Source organism: Hyla sarda, chromosome 1, assembly GCF_029499605.1.
Source record: "Hyla sarda isolate aHylSar1 chromosome 1, aHylSar1.hap1, whole genome shotgun sequence".
Taxonomy (NCBI): domain Eukaryota; kingdom Metazoa; phylum Chordata; class Amphibia; order Anura; family Hylidae; genus Hyla; species Hyla sarda.
In genome coordinates this window covers 102,446,217-102,470,280 of record NC_079189.1, presented here as the reverse complement: position 1 = coordinate 102,470,280, position 24,064 = coordinate 102,446,217, and the positions used below count along the sequence as shown (strand labels likewise).

Here is a 24,064-nt window from a genome sequence, read left to right as displayed (position 1 = left end):
CAATCAATTTCACATGCTGTTGGGAAAATGGAACAGACAACAGGTGGAAATTATAGGCAATCAGCAAGACACCCCCAATAAGAGTGGTGACCACAGACCACTTTTCAGTTCCTATGCTTCTTGGCTGATGTTCTGGTCACTTTTGCTGGCGGTGCTTTCACTCCAGTGGTAGCATGAGACGGAGTCTACAACCCACACAAGTGGCTCAGGTAGTGCAGCTCATCCAGGATGGCACATCAATGCGAACTGTGGCAAGAAGGTTTGCTGTGTCTGTCAGCGTAGTGTCCAGAGCATGGAGATGCTATCAGGAGACAGGCCAGTACATCAGGAGATGTGGAGGAGGCCATAGGAACCCAGTAACAGGACCGCTACCTCCGCCTTTGTGCAATGAGGAGCAGGAGGTGCACTGCCAGAGCCCTGCAAAATGACCTCCAGCAGGCCACAAATGTGCATGTGTCCACTCAAATGGTCAGAATCGGACTCCATGAGGGTGGTATGAGGGCCCAACATTCACAGGTGGGGGTTGTGCTTACAGCCCAACACCGTGCAGGTTGTTTGGCATTTGCCAGAGGACACGAAGATTGGCAAATTGGCCACTGGTGCCCTGTGCTCTTCACAGATGAAAGCGTCTGGAGACGCTGTCGAGAATGTTCTGCTGCCTGCAACATTCTCCAGCATGACCAGTTTGGCGGTTGGTCAGTAATGGTGTGGGATGGCATTTCTTTTGGGGCCGCACAGCCCTCAATGTGGTTGCCAAAGGTAGCCTGACTGCCATTAGGTACCGAGATGAGATCCTCAGACCCCTTGTGAGACCATATGCTGGTGGGGTTGGCCCTGGGTTCCTCCTAATACAAGAAAATGCTGGACCTCATGTGGCTGGAGTGTGTCAGCAGTTCCTGCAAGAGAAAGGCATTGATGCTATGGACTGGCCGCCCGTTCCCCAGACCTGAATCCGATTGAGCACATCTGGGACATCATGTCTTGCTCCATCCACCAACGCCTTGTTGCACCACAGACTGTCCAGGAGTTGGCAGATGCTTTAGTCCAGGTCTGGGAGGACATCCCTTAGGAGACCACCTCATCAGGAGCATGTCCAGGCATTGTAGGGAGGTCATACGGTAACGTGGAGGCCACACACACTACTGAGCCTCATTTTGACTTGTTATAAGGACATTACATCAAAGTTGGATCAGCCTGTAGTGTGGTTTTCCACTTTGATTTTGAGTGTGATTCCATATCCAGACCTCCATGGGTTGATAAATTAGATTTCCATTGATGATTTTTGTGTGATTTTGTTGTCAGCACATTCAACTATGTAAAGACGAAAGGATTTCATACGATTAGTTCATTCATTCAGATATAAGATGTGTTACCTTAGTGTTCCCTTTATTTTTTTGAGCAGTGTAGATAGGCTAGTGCATGCACAGTCTATGTATGTTTCCACATATGAAGTACATTAGGGTGCAAGGAGTATGGGAGATAGTTAAATGAAGGGATGAGGTTTCGAGAAGTAATGGTCCCCACAGGACAGGAGTCAATGTATGAAATGTGACCGGTCTGCCCAAAAGAAAGATGTGTTTTTGGGACACTATTAAAACTGTGAATCTTTGGAACTGTGCACTTAGATGGTCCAGGTTGGAGAAAAGTCCCAGGGACAGAAGAGGGAGGTTCAGATTATAAAGGATGGTAGTCTTAGATTGTTGCCAAGACTCAGAACATGAGTAGGGTGCTAGACAGAAATGAGGGTGACATATATGGTGGTACAGCACTGTGGAGAGATTGTATACTATAGTGAATAGGCAACCAGTGTAGTGACAACATATCTGTATGGCAGATAGACAATAGCTGGGAATGGCAGGTTAATAGTAAGTTACAGTAGTTGGGAATATGCTTAATATAAGCAACAATAAACTGGCCATAGGCATTTAATGTCAGCCCTGAACTTGCCAAGACCAGCTGACCAATAGGTATGGGGTTGTCCTGACTTATTTTTTTCCAAATAGCAGGTATCTGGGAGGGAAAGAGAGAAGCATTGTTCTGCTGGAATTTAACATGCCTGATACTTTTGCAGTTTTACCCGGACCGTTTCTGTTACCAAAAATCTCCAGTCTTTCCCCAACACAAACCTGCAGTGCCGCTCAGTATTCAGTGTGCAACACCGATTAGTGTCCCTTTAATGTATATCAAAGCTCATGGTAACAAAGAGATTGACACATGATTTCAGGACATCAATGGACCTAATAATGGGCTGTGTATGATCTGAGTGGTGTTTGGGTACTATTTTGCAACATTTACAACATCAAAGTGTGAGCGGAGACAAAGCATCACCATGGAGTCACAAGTAGCTACTAGTTGGTTTTCTGTAACAAGTTCAGCTTCTATAAATGCATAAAAATACATATCCTCCAGGTAGAAGCTATAAATGTTTAATCACTTTTTTTTTTATTAGAAATACAATTTATAGAAAGTATATATGAAGCATTAAAACATACACATTTGGCAAACAAACTGGCCCTGGGTGTCTCCTAAGTTGTAAAAAAAATTCTGTTCGACTTTTAGAGTTATAAATGTCCTGTTACAACCATTGTGTACAGTATTAAAGCCACCCAGCTTTTCAGGGCTTCTGAAGGGCAAATTCAGTTATGCAGTGACTTGAGGACTAGGCCCTAAATTGACAGGTCCATTCGGTCTAGGAAAGCCGAGTGCTAGTCCGCACACTAGACTGTAGTGATCGCTATAGGGACGAAACAGATCTAAGTAACTGCTGTATCGAATTTTATCTTGGTTTATTATAAGGCAGAATGGTCTTTTTCAGCGCGTCTTAGTGAGGTGGAACCATTAAAGTCATCTCCTCATAAATCACTGAGCTATTTCCCAGATAACCTTACTTGAGCTTTACTGGTGTCATTATAAAGATGAGTAGACTGGCTGATGCTTATAAGCAATTCCCTAGAGACTGGTAGGATGTCCTGTCAATTTATCTGCACTGTACATTGTGATAAGTATTAGGTCACTGGTATTGGAAGGGGTAGGAGCCTGCATGGATATAGGGAAATGTATGAATAAATAATGCTGTTCTAGAAAGGTCTATCACAGTGTATAAATAGTGTATATAATACAGTGAAACCTTTTTACACCCCCCCCCCCCTTTTTTTAGACCAGATTTTGTGATTGATTTTTAGTCTATCATACAAGATGCTATTTTTGGTGGTCTTCTCAGAGGTTTTACTGTACAATATATTGATACACCCTCTGCCCCCTTTTAGGAAGCTTTTCTGACAATTGCAAGGCTGACCCTTTAAGACAGTGTTTCCCAACCAGAGTGTCTCCAGCTGTTGCAAAGCCACAGCTCCCAGCATTCCATTCCCATTCCACTGTATTACCTGAATGGGGAGATGAGAGCCAGCTATTCTGTCAATTGCAAAAAGGTTGACCATTTAAGACATTAAAGGGGTACTCCGGCACTAAGACATCTTATCCTCTATCCAAAGGATAGGGGATAAGATGTCTGATCGCGTGGGTCCTGCCGCTGGGGACCCCCACAATCTAGCATGCAACACCCACCTGTTAGCACTGTAAGAAGCGCTGGAGGCTCAGTCTTATGCCTCCCGACCACGGGGACGGAGTATCATGACGTCACGACTTGGCCCCTGTGTGATGTCATACCCCGCCCCCTCAATGCAAGTTTATGGGAGGGGCGTGACTTAACACGGGGCGGAGTCGTGACATCACAATACTCTGTCTCCGTGGTCGGGAGGTATAAGACTTGGAGCCTCCAGCGCTTCCTACAGTGCTAACAGGTGGGTGCTGCATGCTAGATTGCGGGGGTCTCCAGTGGCGGGACCCACGCGATCAGACATTTTATCCCCTATCCTTTGGATAGGGTATAAGATGTCTTAGTGCCGGAGTACCCCTTTTAAGACAGTGTTTTCCCAACCAGAGTTCCTCCAGCTGTTGCAAAAAAAACTCCTCCCAGCATTCCACTCCACTGTATTACCTGAATAGGAAGAGGACAGTCAGCTCTTCTGTGAGGCTGGGTTCACATCACGTTTTCAGCCATGCGGGACCTCATACGGCTGGGGGGAGCTAACCAGGTGCTCCCGTATCCTTGCCGTATGCCGCCCGTATGAAATGCACTTCATTGAGTGGAGTGAAACGCTGACTCCGGTTGGCTCATTTTTGCCCAAGTATGCAGTTTTCCAACGGATCTAAAACAGTGGTCCACCACGGTTTTTGGTCCTGTGGGAAAACCGCCTACGGGTCAAAAATGAGCCGACCGGAATCAGCATTTCGGTATGCGGTCCCGTATGGCTGAAAACGTGATGTGAACCCAACCTGAGTTGCAAGGTTGACTGTTTAAGACAGTGTTTCCCAACCAGAGTGCCTCCAGCTGTTGCAAAACTACCACTTCCAGCATGCCCAGGCAGCCTTCGGCTGTCCGGGCATGCTGGAAGTGGTAGTTTTGCAACAGCTTTAAGGACCCTGTGTGGGAAACGCTGATCTATTGCCTATAAATACATTGCATATGTTTAGGTAAGTTAAGTGATATAAATGTAAGCAAATCTCCAGGGCCAGATGGATTGCACCCAAGAGTTCTTAGAGAGGTAAGTTCAGTAATATATGTACCCCTGTTCATGATATTTAGAGATTCTCTGGTGTCTGGTATTGTGCCAAGGGACTGGCGCAAGGCTAATGTGGTGCCAATCTTCAAAAAGGGCTCTAGGTCTTCCCCAGGAAACTATAGACCGGTAAGTTTAACGTGCATTGTGGGTAAATTGTTTGAAGGACTTATAAGGGATTACATACAGGAATACATAGGGGATAATTGTATTATAAGTGATAGCCAGCATGGGTTTACTAAGGATAGAAGTTGTCACACCAATCTAATTTGCTTTTATGAAGAGGTGAGTAGAAGCCTTGACAGAGGAATGGCTGTGGACATAGTGTTTCTGGATTTTGCTAAAGCGTTTGATACTGTCCCTCATAGACATCTGACAGGTAAGTTAAGGTCCTTGGGCTTGGAAACTTTAGTTTGTAACTGGATTTAACACTGGCTCATGGATCGTACCCAGAGAGTGGTGGTAAATGATTCGTACTCTGATTGGTCCCCGGTTATTAGTGGTGTACCCCAAGGTTCAGTACTGGGCCCGCTGTTGTTTAATTTATTTATCAATGATATAGAGGATGGTATTAACAGCTCTGTTTCTATCTTTGCAGATGACACCAAGCTTTGTAGCACAGTACAGTCTATAGAGGATGTGCATAAGTTACAAGATGACTTGGATAGACTAAGTGTCTGGGCATCCACTTGGCAAATGAGGTTCAATGTGGATAAATGTAAAGTTATGCATCTGGGTACTAATAAACTGCATGCATCGTATGTCTTCGGGGGGATTAAACTGTCAGAGTCACTGGTAGAGAAGGATCTGGGTGTACTTGTAGATCACAGACTACAGAATAGCATGCAATGTCAGGCTGCTGCTTCCAAAGCCGGCAGGATATTGTCATGTATCAAAAGAGGCATGGACTCAAGGGACAGGGACATAATACTCCCCCTTTATAAAGCATTGGTACGGCCTCACCTGGAATATGCTGTTCAGTTTTGGGCACCTGTCCATAAAAGGGACACTGCGGAGTTGGAAAGGGTGCAGAGACGCGCGACTAAACTAATATGGGGCATGGAACATCTTAGCTATGAGGAGCGATTAAAGGAGTTACAATTGTTTAGTCTTAAGAGACGTTTAAGGGGGGATATGATAAACGTATATAAGTATATAAATGGCCCATACAAAAAATATGGAGAAAAACTGTTCCAGGTTAAACCCCCCCAAAGGACGAGGGGGCACTCCCTCCGTCTGGAGAAGAAAAGGTTTAGTCTCAAGGGGCGACACGCCTTCTTTACCGTGAGGACTGTGAATTTATGGAACGGTCTACCTCAGGAACTGGTCACAACAGGAACAATTAACAGCTTTAAAACAGGATTAGATACATTCCTGGAACAAAATAAGATTAATGCTTATGAAGAAATATAAAATCTCATCCCTTCCCCAATATCGCGCCACACCCCTACCCCTTAATTCCCTGGTTGAACTTGATGGACATATGTCTTTTTTCGACCGTACTAACTATGTAACTATGACCACCATTCTGCATGTATATCAAGTCATGAATCGAGCTCGAATAGAACAATTGTTGAACCTCCAAACAAGTTTTTCCCAACCAGTGTGCCTTCAGCTGTCCGGGCATGCTTGGAGTTGTAGTTTTGCAACAGCTGGGGACACCCTGATTGGAAACTTCTGCTTTGAGAATGGTTATTGCATTCTATATACTTTAGAACACATATTCTTCAAGCTGGTGCTTCACTTATCTTCCAACTGGTACCTTATTTCAAAGCAGTTTTATTTTATTATATATATTTTTTTTTTTCAGCCCAACTTGTATTAATATTATACATTTGTCATACATAGTTTTACGGACTCCAACTCTTGCAAAAATCCAGCGTCTTTCATAGCTTAGGAGAGGCTGACTATGATCATTGCCTCCACGATCAGTGTTTCGCATATTTCCACTTCTGAGAAGTTCCAGTCACATTTACCTACTTATGTGTGAAGAATAGGAGCTGCTCATCTGATAAGCCACAGAGGTGAATGGAACGTCTGCAGCTATTACTTACAAGTTTGCGCCTAAGCGTCCCTTTTTACTTCTCACTATGGCATAAGACTCTGACACCTATGAACTAAATTACTGAAATCTAATTTAATGCAAACAATTTTCAGTATCTTTGTAATATAGATATAGATATATAGATATAGATGTATATAGATATATATATATATATGTGTATATATATATATATATATATATATATATATATATATATACACACAGTGGTCCCTCAAGTTACAATATTAATCGGTTCCAGGACGACCATTGTATGTTGAAACCATCGTATGTTGAGACCATAACTCTATGGAAACCTGGTAATTGGTTCTGAAGCCACCAAAATGTCATCCAAAAATAGGAAAAAGTGAGGACTAAAGATAAATAAGTAGATAACTAATATAGATAAAGCAAATCCTTACATATAAAAGTAAGAAAGATCTGCTGGGAGCTGTAAATCACTGTCTATTTCAGTGTTTCCCAACCAGGGTGCCTCTAGCTGTTGCAAAACTACAACTCCCAGCATGCCCGGACAGCCAAAGGCTGTCCGGGCATGCTGGGAGCTGTAGTTTTGAAACAGCTGGAGGCAACCTCTTTGGTAAACACTGGTCTATGTAGAGGACAGAAGCTTCTTCTGTAAAGAACACGCAATGTCTTAAAAAAAGGAAAATGGAGCCGCCCTCACCTGATGCTCAAAGGAGCAGATAACCCTGGCACAGGTAAAGAGTACAGAACATGTAGTACCTCCCTGTACTGTAGGGGGCGCTACCAGACACCAGTCAGTGCATGCACTTTAGGAATACAAGAGTTTTACCAGTGAAATATCCATTCTGATTGGTCGGTTCTTCCAGCCATAGACATGTTTCGCAGATTCCATAGCATTGTGTGTTGAGTCTGGTTTCAAGTTACAATGGTCCAAAAAAGACCATTGTATGTTGAAACTATTGTATGTTGAGGCCATTGTAGGTTGAGGGATCACTGTGTGTGTGTGTGTGTGTATGTGTGTGTATGTGTGTATGTGTGTATATATAATATATATATATATATTGCAAAACTGAAGGAAACAAATGAGACTAAGAGGGAAGCCCCCTATCTGCTGAATGTAAGGCGGTGGAGCTGTGAGGTCAGCCCTCTCCCCGCACCATGCAGGCTGATATATGAGTAAGTGGCAATCGATCAGGCTAATGTCTGCCTCTCGCTTTTCATATTCCAAAGGGGTTGTGGCTTAAAGTAATCACTGACTGCCAGTGCCAGCAGAAGGGACTGCAGTATGTGCCGGGGAGGGATCAGTACAAGGAGCACAGGAAACCTGCAAAGCATGAGTGTCAGGCAGACAGGCTGAGTCCTATGGAACTCCTATCAGCTGCTATTTAAATGTGGCCAGACCAGTTTTGGCTGCAGTGTGTCCTCCAGGAGCGTACACCTTGGGAATACAGAAGCTGTAATATGGGCTGCTCAAGCAGCAAACTGTGCGTCTACGCCCCATGCGCTGCACCCCGGGTAACTACCGCATTTTTTTTTCTTTTTCTATACATATATATATATGTATATACGTTTTGCTTCGTGGAGTTCTTCCAGCTGCTGCAGCACAGGGAGCAGTGCCAGCGTAGGACCTATAACAAGAGAAGACGCTTGCAGTTACTTGATCTGCTTTTTCTCCCAGTACTGTTTACATCTAGGAGTGTCTCCAGCCGGATATTAAATATAAAGCGGTGAGGCTGCTCATACTCCGTCATCCTAGGATTGCTTTTGTTCTTCATAAGATGTGATTTCTCCACTTTTGTTTAGTTTTTGGTGCATGTAGTAGAGTCCCGTATGCTTTACGTTTGACTTTGTAAATACGTTTCGCTCTCAATATCATGCAAAGTTCCCTATCTGTGCAGACATAATGGAATTATGCTCTCTGGGGATTGGATTGTGTCCATTCAATTATACTAATACAAATTCTTCCTCATATAGGAGACTGAGCCAATGGTGGGGGGGGGGGGGGGGGTGCAGGCAAAGGACACTGTTTTCATTAAGCACGGAAGATAAATCTTGCAGATCGCTGTGTTTTAGTGCAGACACATTCACCACTTGTCATGAGATTAATATGCGGTCCTTGGCGTGAAGTCAGTGGCTGTAGTTCAACATATGTTCATTTTTACGGGTGTGATTGAAAGTGGTTGGGCCTTTTTTTTTTTTTTTTTTAAATGTGTGTTATTGGGAAGAATAAAAAGAACTGAAAGAATCGCCTGTGAATTTAGTGCATATGTTTCCCAACCAGATTGTCTCCAGCTGTCCGGGCATGATGGGAGTTGTAGTTTTGCAACAGCACGAGACACCCTGGTAGGGAAACACCCATCTAATGCCTAGTGCCTAGGTTTATGACCACCATTCTGCATGCATATCAGATCATGCATCGGTTATTAAATCTAGCGCTGACACAATTGCTATACCTATGGTTGATAAATTGTCTGTTACACATAAATGTTATTTTAATATATATTTTCAATAATTTTTTAATTGCTTGATCTAAAGCGTATAAAACCTGGAAGATGCATGCGCTTATTATAGAACTTTTCTTGTCTTGCAGCGAGAAGATGCCTTGAAGAAACGTAAAGAGCTTTCTCAGGAACTTCAGAACTTGCGGGGAGACTTGGGTAAGTTACCAAACTTCTCAATCCATTGTCTTAAGGCAACTTCTGGTTGTGTAAGTGCAGACCACGGTGCCTTTGTAGACTGGCCAAGCTTAGGTATATTTACTGTACTTAAGGTAGATTCTTGGATTCCTGCACTGTCCTCTCATTCAGATTACTCTTCTTTTTGGCTTCCAAAGAGTTAAATATTTTTGGAGTCCTGTAAATGGCTTTTCCCCTAAGGCGGATTCCCATGGAAACTCTGCAGTTCTAAATTTCTCTAGAGCCTGTTAGCTGACCCTGGGTTCATCGGATTCCTGGCACTTATCTCATTGAGGCACACAGGGATGCTTTCTGCGAACCTCTCCCATTGCAAACCAGTGTCCTACTGTCAGGTCTATTCAGCAGCAGTGATCTTCTGATAGATCTGATAGAAGAGATCATATTCGTTATGTGTTATCTAAGACATCCAGACATTTCAAGAACAAAAGGCTTTACGGAACAGTCAGACCCCTTTGGCACTGCTCAGAGATTTGATCCAGGGGCTATTTCACACCTGTATGACTATACTACTCTCTTAGAGCGAGACTGATAGAGTTGACCCTATTTTTAGTGGGGACCAGTTTGAACCAAAAAGTCAGTTTATGATTGAGATCTTTTATGTGCATGCTCCATCCAAAGCAAAGACGCAGCAAACTGCAGCAGCATGTGGGTGAATAAAGTGGCTAGAAGTTTATTTGCACCAACAAGTACATGCGACGTTTCGGCCAAATGGCCGAAACGTCGCATGTGCTTGTTGGTGCAAATAAACTTCTAGCCACTTTATTCACCCATATGCCGCTGCAGTTTGCTGTGTTTTCGCTTTGAATGGAATTTGCTTGGTCCAGCGGTGGCACGCCGGTTGGACACTTGTAGACGCACTGGGACTCTCGAGTGCTGACTCCTTTTTTTTGCTTTTATTTGCATGCAACATTTCTCTTTGCAGTGGGGAATGTGGTCCTAGAGGAGGGATCAGGAAGAGGATGACCTTCTTCTTGAACCCTGAGCCTGATCAGTGTGAACAAAGCCCAAGCACACTGTTATTCACTTGATTAATTGAAATGTTGTCCTATTTTGGCAGCTCAGAGGTTTTTGAACAGTGCCAAAGGGGTTTGAGCACTTTGTAGAGCACATTGCATTCTAGAAATTGCTGGTATTGTCTGACTGGATTTTTCCCCTTTAGGGTAGGATCACATATGCCGATTTTGCACCCCATAGGTAGGAAAATATGCAGCAGCAAAATACAGAAAGCAAACTTTGTATGTACTCCATGTTATTTATTAGTGTCAAACCAAACTCTGATCAAAAAAAAGGCCTTTATATAATATAGAAATATAGAACATGGTTGAAAATAGTCCTGTGGATGAAGTTGCTGCTGTTTGAAATGAGTGGTGTAAATTTTTAAAATTTACGGGTTTAGTGCACTGCGTTGTTGGGTATTTATACATATTATAAATATATTGAAAATACAAGCGAGATTCTGCAGCACTTCAGTAGTGAAAAAAGCGTGTATTTTATTCACCCATCTCTCTTTGATATATATCAGAGAGATACGTGAATAAAATATACGCTTTTTTCCAGGGCTATGGAGTCGGTAAATAAATGTTCCGACTCCGCAGTTTTTTGTACTTCCGACTCCCCGACTCCTCTGTATTAATATGCAAATGTATTTATAAACACAGTTGAATCCAAGAAGCTGTTCCACCAAGTTCTTCTAAGCTCTTCTAGCAGAGAGAGGTAGTTGGGCAGAAGCTGCTACCTTCTCCTTTTTGTGTGCTGATCTGCTGCTGAAGATAGGGCAGTGGGAGGATCCAGGAAGGGGCATTTATTATAAAACATGATTTCCCTAGTAGAATCCAATAGTCATGTTTAAAGTTTAAGCTAACAATCGGAGTTTACAAGTTTTTTTTTTAGCCTTAGCTGATTGGCAGCAGTTTTTCCAATGGTTTACAGCTTCAGTCTTGAACTATTGACCCTCCATTCCCTTCACTTATAAAAGTGTCTCTAGTCCTGCAAAAAACATATTTACTTAATCCCTTATCAGTGAGAGACTAGGTTACCCATGGGTTCCCTGTAACAGCAGAACACAACACTATGGAAAGTATAAGTATTGCCGCTCCTAATTGTGCATTGCGTGCCATATAGTGAAGTACATGAAAAGCATGCTTCTTCACGGTCACTTAAAGAAGAACTCCGGAATATAAAAATTGTCACCCATAGTGCCGGCAGTAAAAAAATAAAGATGTACATACCTTCCTCAGCTCCCCTGGGGTCTCCGGTAACCAGCTCCGGTCTCCACTGCGATCCACTTCCTGGTTGCTGGTGGTCAGATGAATCATACTGCGCTCAGCCAGTCACCAGCTGCAGTGAAGTCCGACTTGGCTGGCGATAGGCTGAATGGCAGTGGGAGAACGCTTCAGGACACAAAATCCTTCACTACACCGGCACCTGCTGCTGGGGCCGAAAACGTCACACTGCTGCTCAGCCTATCGCCAGCCGAGTCGGGACTTCACTGCGGCTGGTGATTGGCTGAGCGCAGTAAGACTCTCCGACCACCGGCAACCAGGAAGAGGATCACGGCGGAGGCCGGAGCCGGTGACCGAAGGCCCCGGGAGAGCGGAGGAAGGTATGTACATCTTAATTTTTTTACTGCCGGCAGTATGGGCGACAATTTTTATATTCCAGAGTTCTCCTTTAACGTGTTCGTTTTTCGGTTACGTGAGGCACTGCATGCATTGGTCTTTATTTTTATAGTAGAGAAGGCATTAATTATAAATTTTTGTGAATTGGGACATTTAAACTTGTTTTTTTATTCCAATCTAAATTTAGTAGGAGTCGGAGTCGTGCATTGTTTGCCGACTCCAACTCCAGGTACCACAAATTTCGCGGAACCTTTTTTGGATTTGGCTAATTATGAACTGGACTGTTTGCACCTGCTGGCACCCACTGCATCTATATATGTGTGTTTTGGGGACAGTGATTGGGTCTGGGACGCTGGCACCTGTATTGTATGAATTGGATAAGTAGTGCTGTGTTTATTTTGTATAGTATATACAGTCCATGGTTACACCATCTCAGACCCATCCATCTCTGCCCTGTCTTTGTTTCATAAGGTTGGCTGAATGCCACCTTCTCTAACTCCACCAATAACACAATTGATCAAGTCCAGAGACACTTGACGTTGAATAGATATTTCCCAATGGAAGACATTAGAGGACAGTCACAAATCTATTGCCACCTTCACATATGCTGTGAAACATGTTGCTATGTAATAATCAAATAATCCACTTGTCTGTAATGTTGTTGGGCTGCATGGAGTTCTTTGTCCTGCCTTAGATTATTATAGAAAAGCAATATGCACATTAGCTCTTCTTCAGAAAGCTAGCTCTCTAGTGCCACCTATTGGAGGTAGCTTTTCTGTATGTCAATCTTGGACCCATAAATGAGCATTGACACATGACTAGGTATCAGCTGTACTGGAATCCCTACACCAGTTGGTTTTCCTAAGGGGTAAGGGACCACTCCAGACCTATAGAAACATGAGGCATGCTACACCTCCGTCTGGGAGTCTTGGCCGTGTCAGTTGTCAAAGGGTTGGTATAGAAACGAGCAATAAAATAGTCTGTAATCTTTCCCTGGCACAATGTATTTGTCACAGGTCTTGATTTTCATGGCTTCTTTATTACATCACCCAATGCCTTAGAAGGATCAATTCATGTTTATTGATCTTTAGTAACCAGTTGTGCAAAATATATTCTTTTACATTTATGCCAGTCGTGTCACATCTTAGTGAATGAGTGCAAGCCCTTGACTTTGTGGTTTAAGCTTAAAGGGGTTATCCCCAGATACAAGCACAGGATACGGGATAATACTTAAAGGGGTATTCAGTGCAAAAACCCTCTCTGATTATAAAATGGGGGGGGGGGTCCCCTAATGGAATGGATGAGCAAGTCTGCATGTTCATGTTTTTGGTGGCGATCCCAGTAGTTGAACACCCACTGATCAGATACTAATGATTAAAAAGCTTTGTAAATTACTTCTATTTAAAAAAATATTAATTCTTCCAGTACTTATCAGCTGCTATATACTACAGAGGAAGTTCTTTTCTTTTTTGAATTTCTTTTCTGTCTGACCACAGTGCTCTCTGCTGACACCGGAACTGAAAGCCAGGATAGGTTTGCTATGGGGCTTTTCTCCTGCTCTGGACAGTTCTTGAGACAGAGAGGTGTAAGCAGAGAGCACTGTGGTCAGGCAGAAACTAAATTTAACCCCTTAAGAACCAGGGGTTTTTCCGTTTTTGCACTTTCATTTTTTCCTCCTTAAATTTTAAAAATCTGAACTTCATATGATGACTTATTTTTTGCGCCACCAATTCTACTTTGTAATGACATCAGTCATTTTACCCCAAAATCTACATCGAAACAGAAAAAAAATCATTGTGCGACAAAATTGAAGAAAAAATGACCTTTTATAACTCTTGGGGGCTTCCGTTTCTACGCAGTTCATTTCTTGGTAAAAATGCCATTGACCATGCGGTTTAAGTAACAATATATTTTTATAATTCGGACATTTCCGCACCCGGTGATACCACATATGTTTATTTTTATTTACACAGTTTTTTTTGTTTTTTTTTTGTGGGATAAGTGGGGTGATTCAAACTTTTATTACAGAAGGGGTTAAATGATCTGTATAACTATTTTTTTTTCTTTTTCCACTTTTTATTTTGCGATGTTATAGCTCAGATAGGGGGCTATAACACTGCACACACTGATCTTTTACATTGATCAATGGTTTCTCATAGGAAACCATTGATCGATGATTCTGCTGCTTGACTGCTCATGCCTGGATCTCAGGCACTGAGCAGTCATTTGGCGATCGGACACAAGGAGGCAGGTAAGGGGACCCTCCTCGTGTCCTACAGCTGTTTGGGACGCCGCGATTTCACTGCGGCGGTCCCGAACAGCCCCCTGAGCTAGCCAAGGGTAGTTTAGTTTCATTTTAGACGCGGCGATCAACTTTAAATGCCGCGTCTAAAGGGTTAATAGTGCGTGGCACCGCGATTAGTGCTGCGCGCTATTAGCCATGGGTCCCGGCCTTTGTGAGAGGATGGGCCTGACCTGCTATGATTCGGGGCCAAGCCGTGACCCCGCGTTATAGAAAGGGAAAGGACCCAGGACGTGCAGGTACGCCCCTGGTCCTTAACAGGTTAAAAAGAAAATAACTTCCTGTAAAGTATATAGCAACTAATAATACAGAAAGGGTTAAGATTTTTAAATAGAAGTAATTTACAAATCTGTTAAACGTTCTGGCACAAGTTGATTAAAAAAATAGTTTTTCACTGGAGTACCCCTTTAAGCCCTTTAACCTCTGGACCCCATCCTAAAAACACTTGTTTTACTTCTCCCTAGGGGGCTTTTTGCAAGGACCTGTGGGGTTAACTAGTGAACTGAAATGGAAATTCTTATCTATTTACTTAGTATTACAGCTGTATTGAGTGCCCTTTGAAGAAAGCAGGCTGCTTAACACCTCTTATCATGCTGGTGTTATTTCTGTCTGGAGCCGCTGACCTTGTAATGACCTTGTATCTGGTTTGTATCCCTTTTTGTACCCTTTTAAAGAAGACAAACCTCCTAAGCTGGTCAGACATGGAGATTGCTCTCTGCACTGCGTACAGTTACTTAGACATTTCTTGTTTCATCTCAGAATCTTAGCCCAATGCAAGGACGAGGCTATCCAGGACGAGGCTATCCAGGACTTTGCTATGCAAGGATACTGCACCAGCATAAAGACTTGGGTTTCTTAATGGTTTACGTGCTGTGCAATGGTTAACCCTGCGATAAGTGGAAGATATATGAACATGTGTTTTCCACGGTACTTTGTCCAGGGTGTTATAAGGAGATATAACCCATTACAAATACTTTCCATCCATAATCTGCCTTTCTAAGGTGTCTGGGATCCTTCCCTGTGTCAGGTCTATTATAAAATGTGAGGGAAAGCTATTCTCTTATAAGATATGGCTGTCCGTGCAGGTATGGGAGGTGTAGACATGCTAGAACCAGTGCTGGTGGATTGATGAAACTCAAGGCTTTGTAGAAACCGAGGAACAATAGAAAAACTCAGAAATGTCGTACTATGAAACCATCTTTCTTTCTAGTGATATAAACTCTTAAAGGGCACCTATCCACCCCTTTGTTGCCTTTCTTGAGTGACAATGTTGCCTTTCTTGTTGGCTCCCTGGTGTCTAGAATACGGCTGACTGGTGCCATTTAACCCCTTCCCGCAGAATGTCATATATAAACGCCGGGTTGTGCAGTGCGTTCGCGCATCCCGGCGTTTATAAATGACATTCAGTTAACCCGGCGATGCGCAGCATCGCACGGGTTAACTGGCAGAAGTCCTGCTGTTTGCAGCAGGGGACAACTTCTGCTTCACCCCCAGGGCCATCCATTGATGGTTCTGGTCAGCGATCACTGTGATTGGTCCCTGTGGACCAATCACAGTGATCTAGGGTGAAAGTTCAGATCCCCCGCACTGCCCGCCCCTGGAAGTCGGGCAGAACGGGGGACGATGGCTGCGGGGGCTCGCGGCATAGGTGGGGGAACACGTGGGGACCGGCAGCCTTACCCGAACCAGCAGCGGGACCGAGGAGCAGCACGGTACCGGCCACGTGGACGAGCAGCGACGGGACCGGCAGGTGAGTATATGGTCCTCAGAGGCAGCAGTGAAGAACTTCGCTGCTGCTTCTTGGAGTCTGAAAACTACTACTCCCAGCATGCCTAGACAGCCTTTGGCTGTCTGGGCATGCTGGGAGTTGTAGTTTTACAACATCTGGAGGACCCCAGTTTGGAGACCATTGTATAATGGTCTCCAATCTGTGCTCTTCCAGCTGTTGCAAAACTACAACTCCCAGCATGCACTGACTGTCCAGGCATGCTGGGAGTTTTAGTTCAGCAACATCTGGCCCTTCAGATATTGCCGAACTACAACTCCCAGCATGCCCTTCAGCTGTCTGGGCATGCTGGGAGTTGTAGTTTTGCAACAACTGGAGACACACTGGTTGGGAAACATTGTTTCTAACTCAGTGTTTCCTAACCTGTGTGCCTCCAGCTGTTGCAAAACTATAACTCCCAGCATGCACTAACAGACCATGCATGCTGGGAGTTGTAGTTTTGCAACATCTGGAGGGCCCCAGTTTGGAGACCATTGTATAATGGTCTCCAATCTGTGCTCTTCCAGCTGTTGCAAAACTACAACTCCCAGTATGCACTGACTGTCCAGGCATGCTGGGAGTTTTAGTTCAGCAACATCTGGTCCTTCAGATGTTGCCGAACTACAACTCCCAGCATGCCCTTCAGCTGTCTGGGCATGCTGGGAGCTGTAGTTTTGCAACAACTGGAGACACACTGGTTGGGAAACAGTGTCTGTTTCTAACTCAGTGTTTCCTAACCTGTGTGCCTCCAGCTGTTGCAAAACTATAACTCCCAGCATGCACTAACAGACCATGCATGCTGGGAGTTGTGGTTTTGCAACAGCTGGTGCCCCCCCCCTGTGAATGTACAGGGTACATTCACATGGGCTAGGCTTTTACAGTGGGTTTCTCGCTGCAAGTTTGAGATGCAGCAAATTTTGCGCTGGGAAACTCACTGTAATCCCCCGCCCATGTGACTGTACCCTAAAAACACTACACTACACCTACACAAAATAAAATAAAAAGTTAAAAACACTACATATACACATACCCCTACACAGCCCCCCTCCCCCAATAAGAACGTCCGGTACACCACTGTTTCCAAAGCAGAGCCTCCAGCTGTTGAAAAACAACAACTCCCAGTATTGCCGGACAGTCGTTGACTGTCCACGCATGCTGGGAGTTTTGCAACAGCTGGAGGCACCCTGTTTGGGAATCACTGGCGTAGAATACCCCTATGTCCACCCCTATGCAAATCCCTAATTTAGGCCTCAAATGCACATGGCGCTCTCACTTTGGAGCCCTGTCGTATTTGAAGGCAACAGTTTAGGGTCACATATTGGGTATCGCCGTACTCGGGAGAAATTGTGTTACAAGGTTTGGGGGGTATTTTCTTCTTTAACCCTTCATGAAAAGGAAATGTTGGGGTCTACACCAGAATGTTAGTGTAAAAAATTTTAATTTTTTACACTAACATGCTGATGTTGCCCTATACTTTACATTTTCACAAGAGGTAAAAGGGAAAAAAGCCCCCCAAAATTTGTAATGCAATTTCTCCCGACTACGGAGATACTCCATATGTGGGCGCAAAGTGCTCTGGGGGCGCACAACAAGGCCCAGAAGGGAGAGCGCACCATGTACATTTGAGGTGATTTGCACAGGGGTGGCTGATTGTTACAACGCAAAAAAAAAAAACACATGTGACCCCATTTCGGAAACTACACCCCTCACGGAATGTAATGAGAGGTGCAGTGAGAATTTACCCCCCACAGGTGTCTGACTGATCTTTGGAACAAGGGTCCGTGAAAATGAAAACTTGTACAGCCCACTGTTCCAAAGATCTGTCAGACACCAGTGGGGCGAAAATGTTCACTGTACCCCTTGTTACGTTCCTCAAGGGGTCTAGTTTCCAAAAAGGTATGCCATGTGTTTTTTTTTTTGCTGTCCTGGCACCATAGGGGCTTCCTAAATGCGACATGCTCCCCGAGCAAAATTTGCTCTCAAAAAGCCAAATATGACTCCTTCTCTTCTGAGCATTGTAGTTCGCCCATAGTTCACTTCAGGTCAACTTATGGGGTACCTCCATACTCAGAAGAGATGGGGTTACAAATTTTGGGGGGGTATTTTCTGCTATTAACCCTTGGTAAAATGTGAAATTTGGGGGGAAACACACATTTTAGTGAAAAAAAATAAAAAAAATTTTACATATGCAAAAGTCGTGAAACACCTGTGGGGTATTAAGGCTCACTTTATTCCTTATTACATTCCTCAAGGGGTCTAGTTTCCAAAATGGTATGCCATGTGTTTTTTTTTTTTTGCTGTTCTGGCACCATATGGGCTTCCTAAATGCGACATGCCCCCCGAGCAAAATTTGCTCTCAAAAAGCCAAATATGACTCCTTCTCTTCTGAGCATTGTAGTTCGCCCGTAGTGCACTTCAGGTCAACTTATGGGGTACCTCCATACTCAGAAGAGAAGGGGTTACAAATATTGGGGGGTATTTCCTGCTATTAACCCTTGGAAAAATGTGAAATTTGGGGGGGAACACACATTTTAGTGAAAAAATATATTTTTTTTTTTACATATGCAAAAGTCGTGAAACACCTGTGGGGTATTAAGGCTCACTTTATTCCTTGTTATGTTCCTCAAGGGGTCTAGTTTCCAAAATGGTATGCCATGTGAGGGTTTTTTGCTGTTCTGGCACCATAGGGGCTTCCTAAATGCAACATGCCCCCCCAAAAACCATTTCAGAAAAACGTACTCTCCAAAATCCCCTTGTCACTCTTTCCCTTCTGAGCCCTCTACTGCGCCCGCCGAACACTTTACATAGACATATGAGGCATATGCTTACTCAAGAGAAATTGGGCTACAAAAATAAGTATACATTTTCTCCTTTTACCCCTTGTAAAAATTCAAAAATTAGGTCTACAAGAACATGCGAGTGTAAAAAATGAAGATTGTGAATTTTCTCCTTCACTTTGCTTCTATTCCTGTGAAACACCTAAAGGGTTAAAATGATGACTGAATGTCATTTTGAATACTTTGGTGGGTGCAGTTTTTATAATGGGGTCTTTTGTGGGGTATTTCTAATATGAAGACCCTTCAAATCCACTTCAAACCTGAACTGGTCCCTGAAAAATAGTGAGTTTGAAAATTTTGTGAAAAATTGGAAAAATTCTGCTGAACTTTGAAGCCCTCTGGTGTCTTCCAAAAGTTAAAACTCGTCAATTTTATGATGCAAACATAAAGTAGACATATTGTTTATGTGAATAAAAATGTTTTTTATTTGTAATATACATTTTCCTTACAAGCAGAGAGCTTCAAAGTTAGAAAAATGCTAAATTTTCAAATTTTTCATCAAATTTTAGGATTTTTCACCAAGAAAGGATGCAAGTTACCACAAAATTTTACCACCATGTTAAAGTAGAATATGTCATGAAAAAACAGTCTCTGAATCAGAATGATATCTAAAAGCATTCCAGAGTTATTAATGTTTAAAGTGACAGTGGTCAGATGTGCAAAAAACGCTCTGGTCCTTTAGGCCAAAATGGGCTTGGTCCGAGAAGGGGTTAAAGGAGTTATCCTACCTTTTAAAATTGATGGCTTATAGGTGACCAATATCCGATCAGTGGGGATCCAACTCCCAGCACAGCACCCTTGCCGATCAGTTATTTGGAGAGGCTGTGGTGCTTGTACTAGTGGTGCAGCTTCTTTAGTGTTCACTCACCATACTTTTAGAAGTAGTGGTGCAAGAAAATACAGTACAGTGGTGTCCCATTCAAGTGAATAGGACAGTGCTGCAGCCTCTCTGCTCTGTTCAGTGGCTACAATACGAGCAGGAGTAAACAATAAGGCAACAGCGCTTCCACAAGCACCACAGCCTCTCAAAACAGCTGAGAATTAGGGGTGCCAGGTATGTTTTAAAGGGCAGATATCCCTAAAACCAATAAACTGGTTTAGTCGCCCTTAGACACATACATGCGCCTTTGAGGTCTCATACTTTTGGCTGTATTTTACAGCCCTGTACAAAATCCTTGTAAGGGGCCCTAATAGGGCACCCATAGGCTTCTGTGCGGCCATCCTGTACATCCTAATGCCTTTCATTTCATATAAGTTTTTATCTCAAGTTAATTGTTGTTTACAATGTAATTATTATTATTATTATTATTTTATATCAATTTCCTATCTACCCTTTTGCCGCTAATTTGACAGGCAATAAGATCACTATGTGAATAAAACTTTCTAGGCTGAACGTGTTATCTACAAACTAATGCAAAATTTTAACTAATGGAAATGCAATAAGTGGTTTTGTGTTTTGTTTTAAAATTTAGGGTTACTACCTAGGAATGCGACCTGAGTTTCTTTTAGTTGAAGTAACAAATATCTATATACCCTGCAGTTCTTTCTACCAACCAGTGATGGTATTAGACTGCTGGTTGGATCAGGACATGTGGCGTTCAGCGTGGCTAGCTTTAGCCACCAGTCTCGCCTCATGTGCTTGTCTGCCTACAAATCCAATAGTTTTTGTAGACAATGTAGTTGTGGTGTTGTACATGTCAACATTATCCAGTATAATTAAATGCCAAATGGTTTAGTGGTTTTGTGTTAACATCTAGATAAATGTTTGCTTTACTTTAAGATACAACTGCTCAGCCTGGACCCTGAATGGCTAGTGTAGCCCATGGTTATGAACATTACTCAGTGGGTTCTGTTTTCCAGGCCCCCGCTGAGAGGAGAATCCCATTTATTTTGTCTTGTTTTGTCAACACTGTAGGGTGTGAACTCAAATTGGTTTGTTGATTTTGATAATTTTCTTTTATTCTCCGTTTTTGTCTCCTGAGATGTAATTTATTTCACATGGAGATGGATTTTTCATGTGTTTATGGGTGTGTAATAGAAGTTCTGTAAAACGAGCCATGTCCTGTGCTCTTAAACCATTGCGGAAAGTCCTGATGCATTCAATATAATAGGCCCATTATTACAATGCTTGTATGGAGCCAGTGGTTCACGGGTCAAGAGGTAGAGAATAAATGAAAGGAGAAGTTGTTTTAATTCCAATCTTTTTCAATCAAAATGATTGTTAGTTGGGTAAAAAGTAACAAGGTCCAATAATTTTTAAGGTACCCATACACCTTCAATGGCTTTTCGCCAAATGTTTGTACTGCTGATAACTATTGCTACCGTTCACCTTGTACACGAGCAGCTCATGTGTTCTGAATGGGGAAAAGGGATTAAAGCCGCTGCCAGACAATTCAGGAGGTGGCTTATCTCCCTGAAACAAAAGGGTCGGGCAGTTGAAACCCAACTTGCCTGATCCTTCTTTTCCTAGGCATGTTCTTTCTGGAGATAAAGTGTCTGCTAAGATTTTGAGGAATTTTTCAGTTTTTTTTGTTTTTTTGTGGCAGATATAACAACCTCTCCTGTTTGATGGGAGTTTGGAACCTGACCCTCTGTGACTGGAGCCTCCAGGATTCACTCGGCCTCACTTGCAGACTGAATTACACATAGTTTTTAAAGCCCAGTAACTAGCTGTCTTCAACACCTGTGCTGATCTTGGCCACACTGAAAATGTATGCATATGTCCTAGCGATCTCCTGCACTGCTGTGATCGTGCCGGCCCCGGCAGTATTAACCCCATAGATGCCGTGATCAATCCTGATCAAGGCATCTATGTGTTGGTGCTTTCCCCCCTGTTCACCAACGGCAGTGCCTCGATACCATTGCGGGTCATCGTTGGTTGCTATGACACAGGAGGTCAGATGATGACCTCCTGTTTGCCTACTACGGAAGCCTGTAGATCCAGCCACAGGCTGGATCGCACAGACTGTAGTATCTTCAGCAGATCAGGTTATACTGTGCTGTAGTACAAATGTATTGCAGCATAGTATAACCTGTAAGAAGAGAATAATAAAATAATAAAAGGTTGTTCAATACACATATGAAGTGGCGAAAAAATAAAAATAAATGCCTCTTTCCCAATACAACCCTGTATTGTCATCAAAAAAGATCAAAAACACAAATCATATACATACTACGGTATTGCCACATCCGTAATGACATTTACTAGAAAACTATAATGTCAATTATCCCGCACGGTGAACTCTGTAAAAAATAAAAATGATAAATAATAAAGAAAAACAACAAAGCGCAAAATTCACCAATTTTGGTACAAATAGCGGAATAAAAAAGATCAAAAAGTAGCACGTATTGCAAAAATGATACCAATAAAAAGTACAGCTTGTCCCGCAAAAAATAAGTTACGGCTGTTGAAAAATGAATGGCAGAAAAATATTGCTCAGAATAGGAAAAAGAACATGGAAAGCTGTATAAAATGGGGATCACCATAATCGTACTGACCCACAGAATAAGTATAACATCAAGTTTTTCACAATATTTAGCAGTTTTTCACAAAAAGTGCTGAATCTGTTAACAAAAATGCACCACTTATATAAAGTTCAATATGTCACGAAAAAACTCTCAGAATCCCTCCGCTTAGAAAAAGCATTCTAAAGATATTACCATTTAAAGAGTTAAATAAAATAAAAAGAGAGCCTGGTCATTAAAGGGGTACTCCGGTGCTAAGACATCTTATCCCCTATCCAAAGGATAGGGGATAAGATGCCTGATCGCGAGGGTCTCTCCGCTGGGGACCCCCGTGATCTTGCACGCAGCACCCTGTTAGAATCAGTCCCCGGAGCGTGTTCGCTCCGGGTCTGATTACTGGCGATCACGGGGATGGAGCATTGTGATGTCATGCTCCGCCCCCTCAATACAAGCATGCCCCCTCCCATAGGCTTGCATTGAGGGGGCGGAGCGTGATATCACACTGGGGCAGAGCTGTGACGTGTCAATGCTCCGTCCCCGTCATCGCCAGTAATCAGTCCCTGGAGCAAACACGCTCCGGGGACTGATTCTAATGGGGTGCTTCATGCAAGATCATGGGGGTCCCCAGCGGCGAGACCCCACGCTATCAGGCATCTTATCCCCTATCCTTTGGATAGTGGATAAGATGTCTTAGCACCGGAGTACCTCTTTAAGGTAAAAAAAAAAAATGGGTTAGTCCTTAAGGGGTTAATGGAAAAAAAAAAGTAAAAAAAAAAAAAACCTGCTACAAAACATAATAAACACATGATTCCAGCTGAATAATTATTTACAATTCTAAAATACAGTTGCACGGTCACTCAAGATTTTTGTCAGATTTTTATTTTATTTTTACTGATCAATGCAGATGTTGTATGTTTTTGTCGCATAATCTACTGCTATTATAAAGTGACATTTGTCATATCTAATCGAGTAGAGTTTGTAGCTGTGTACACTTTCTAGCATATATAAATATGATAAGCATTCTCACAAGTTTATTCCACCCACATACATGTTAATGTGACAGAACAATCACTAATCCTAGTCACTCATTATATGGCTTTCTCTGACGAAGCCCAATGCTTCATTAATCTAGTTTTACATTCTGTTTACTGCCATGCTGTGACCCCTGCCTGTAATTACCACATCCTCATGGCCCAAGCTCGCAGGGCGCGTTTCATTGGCTTAATAGAAAACATGCAGAAGAACCGTTTTAAAAGTTGTTAAATAAAACTTTTTTGTAGGACCTAGTCCTCGCGATGGAACATACTGCATGAACACTTTTCCTTATGCCTTGAGGTTTTTCTTTAAAGTGCATGCATATTAATAGTATAGAAAGCCATACACGGATTAACAAGATGACTGTTCATAAGGCCGAAATTTGTAAGTGCAACCCAGCATTAGATTTAAATAGCAGCTATGCTTCAATGTTAAAAAAAAATGTATGTAGATACTCTGCTCAAAAAAACATAAAGGGGACACTTAAACAACACAATGTAACTCCAAGTCAATGACACTTCTGTGAAATCACACTGTCCACTCAGGAAACAACACTGATTGACAATCAATTTCACATGCTGTTGTGCAAATGGAACAGACAACAGGTGGAAATGATAGGCAATTAGCAAGACACCCCAATAAAGGAGTGGTTCTGCAGGTGGTGACCACAGACCACTTCTCAGTTCCTATGCTTCCTGGCT

General features: G+C 42.9%; 1 protein-coding gene across 8 annotated transcripts in view; it reads left to right on the top strand.

The window, feature by feature from the left end:
* The window catches only part of MTUS1 (microtubule associated scaffold protein 1), a 259,211-nt gene that overhangs the window by 210,528 nt on the left and 24,619 nt on the right, over positions 1-24,064 (top strand). For all 8 annotated transcript variants that reach the window (XM_056559054.1, XM_056559034.1, XM_056559044.1 and 5 more), the window contains one exon: positions 9,236-9,302. In XM_056559054.1, the coding sequence (XP_056415029.1) occupies positions 9,236-9,302 (67 nt within the window). The remainder of the gene's footprint in view (positions 1-9,235; positions 9,303-24,064) is intronic.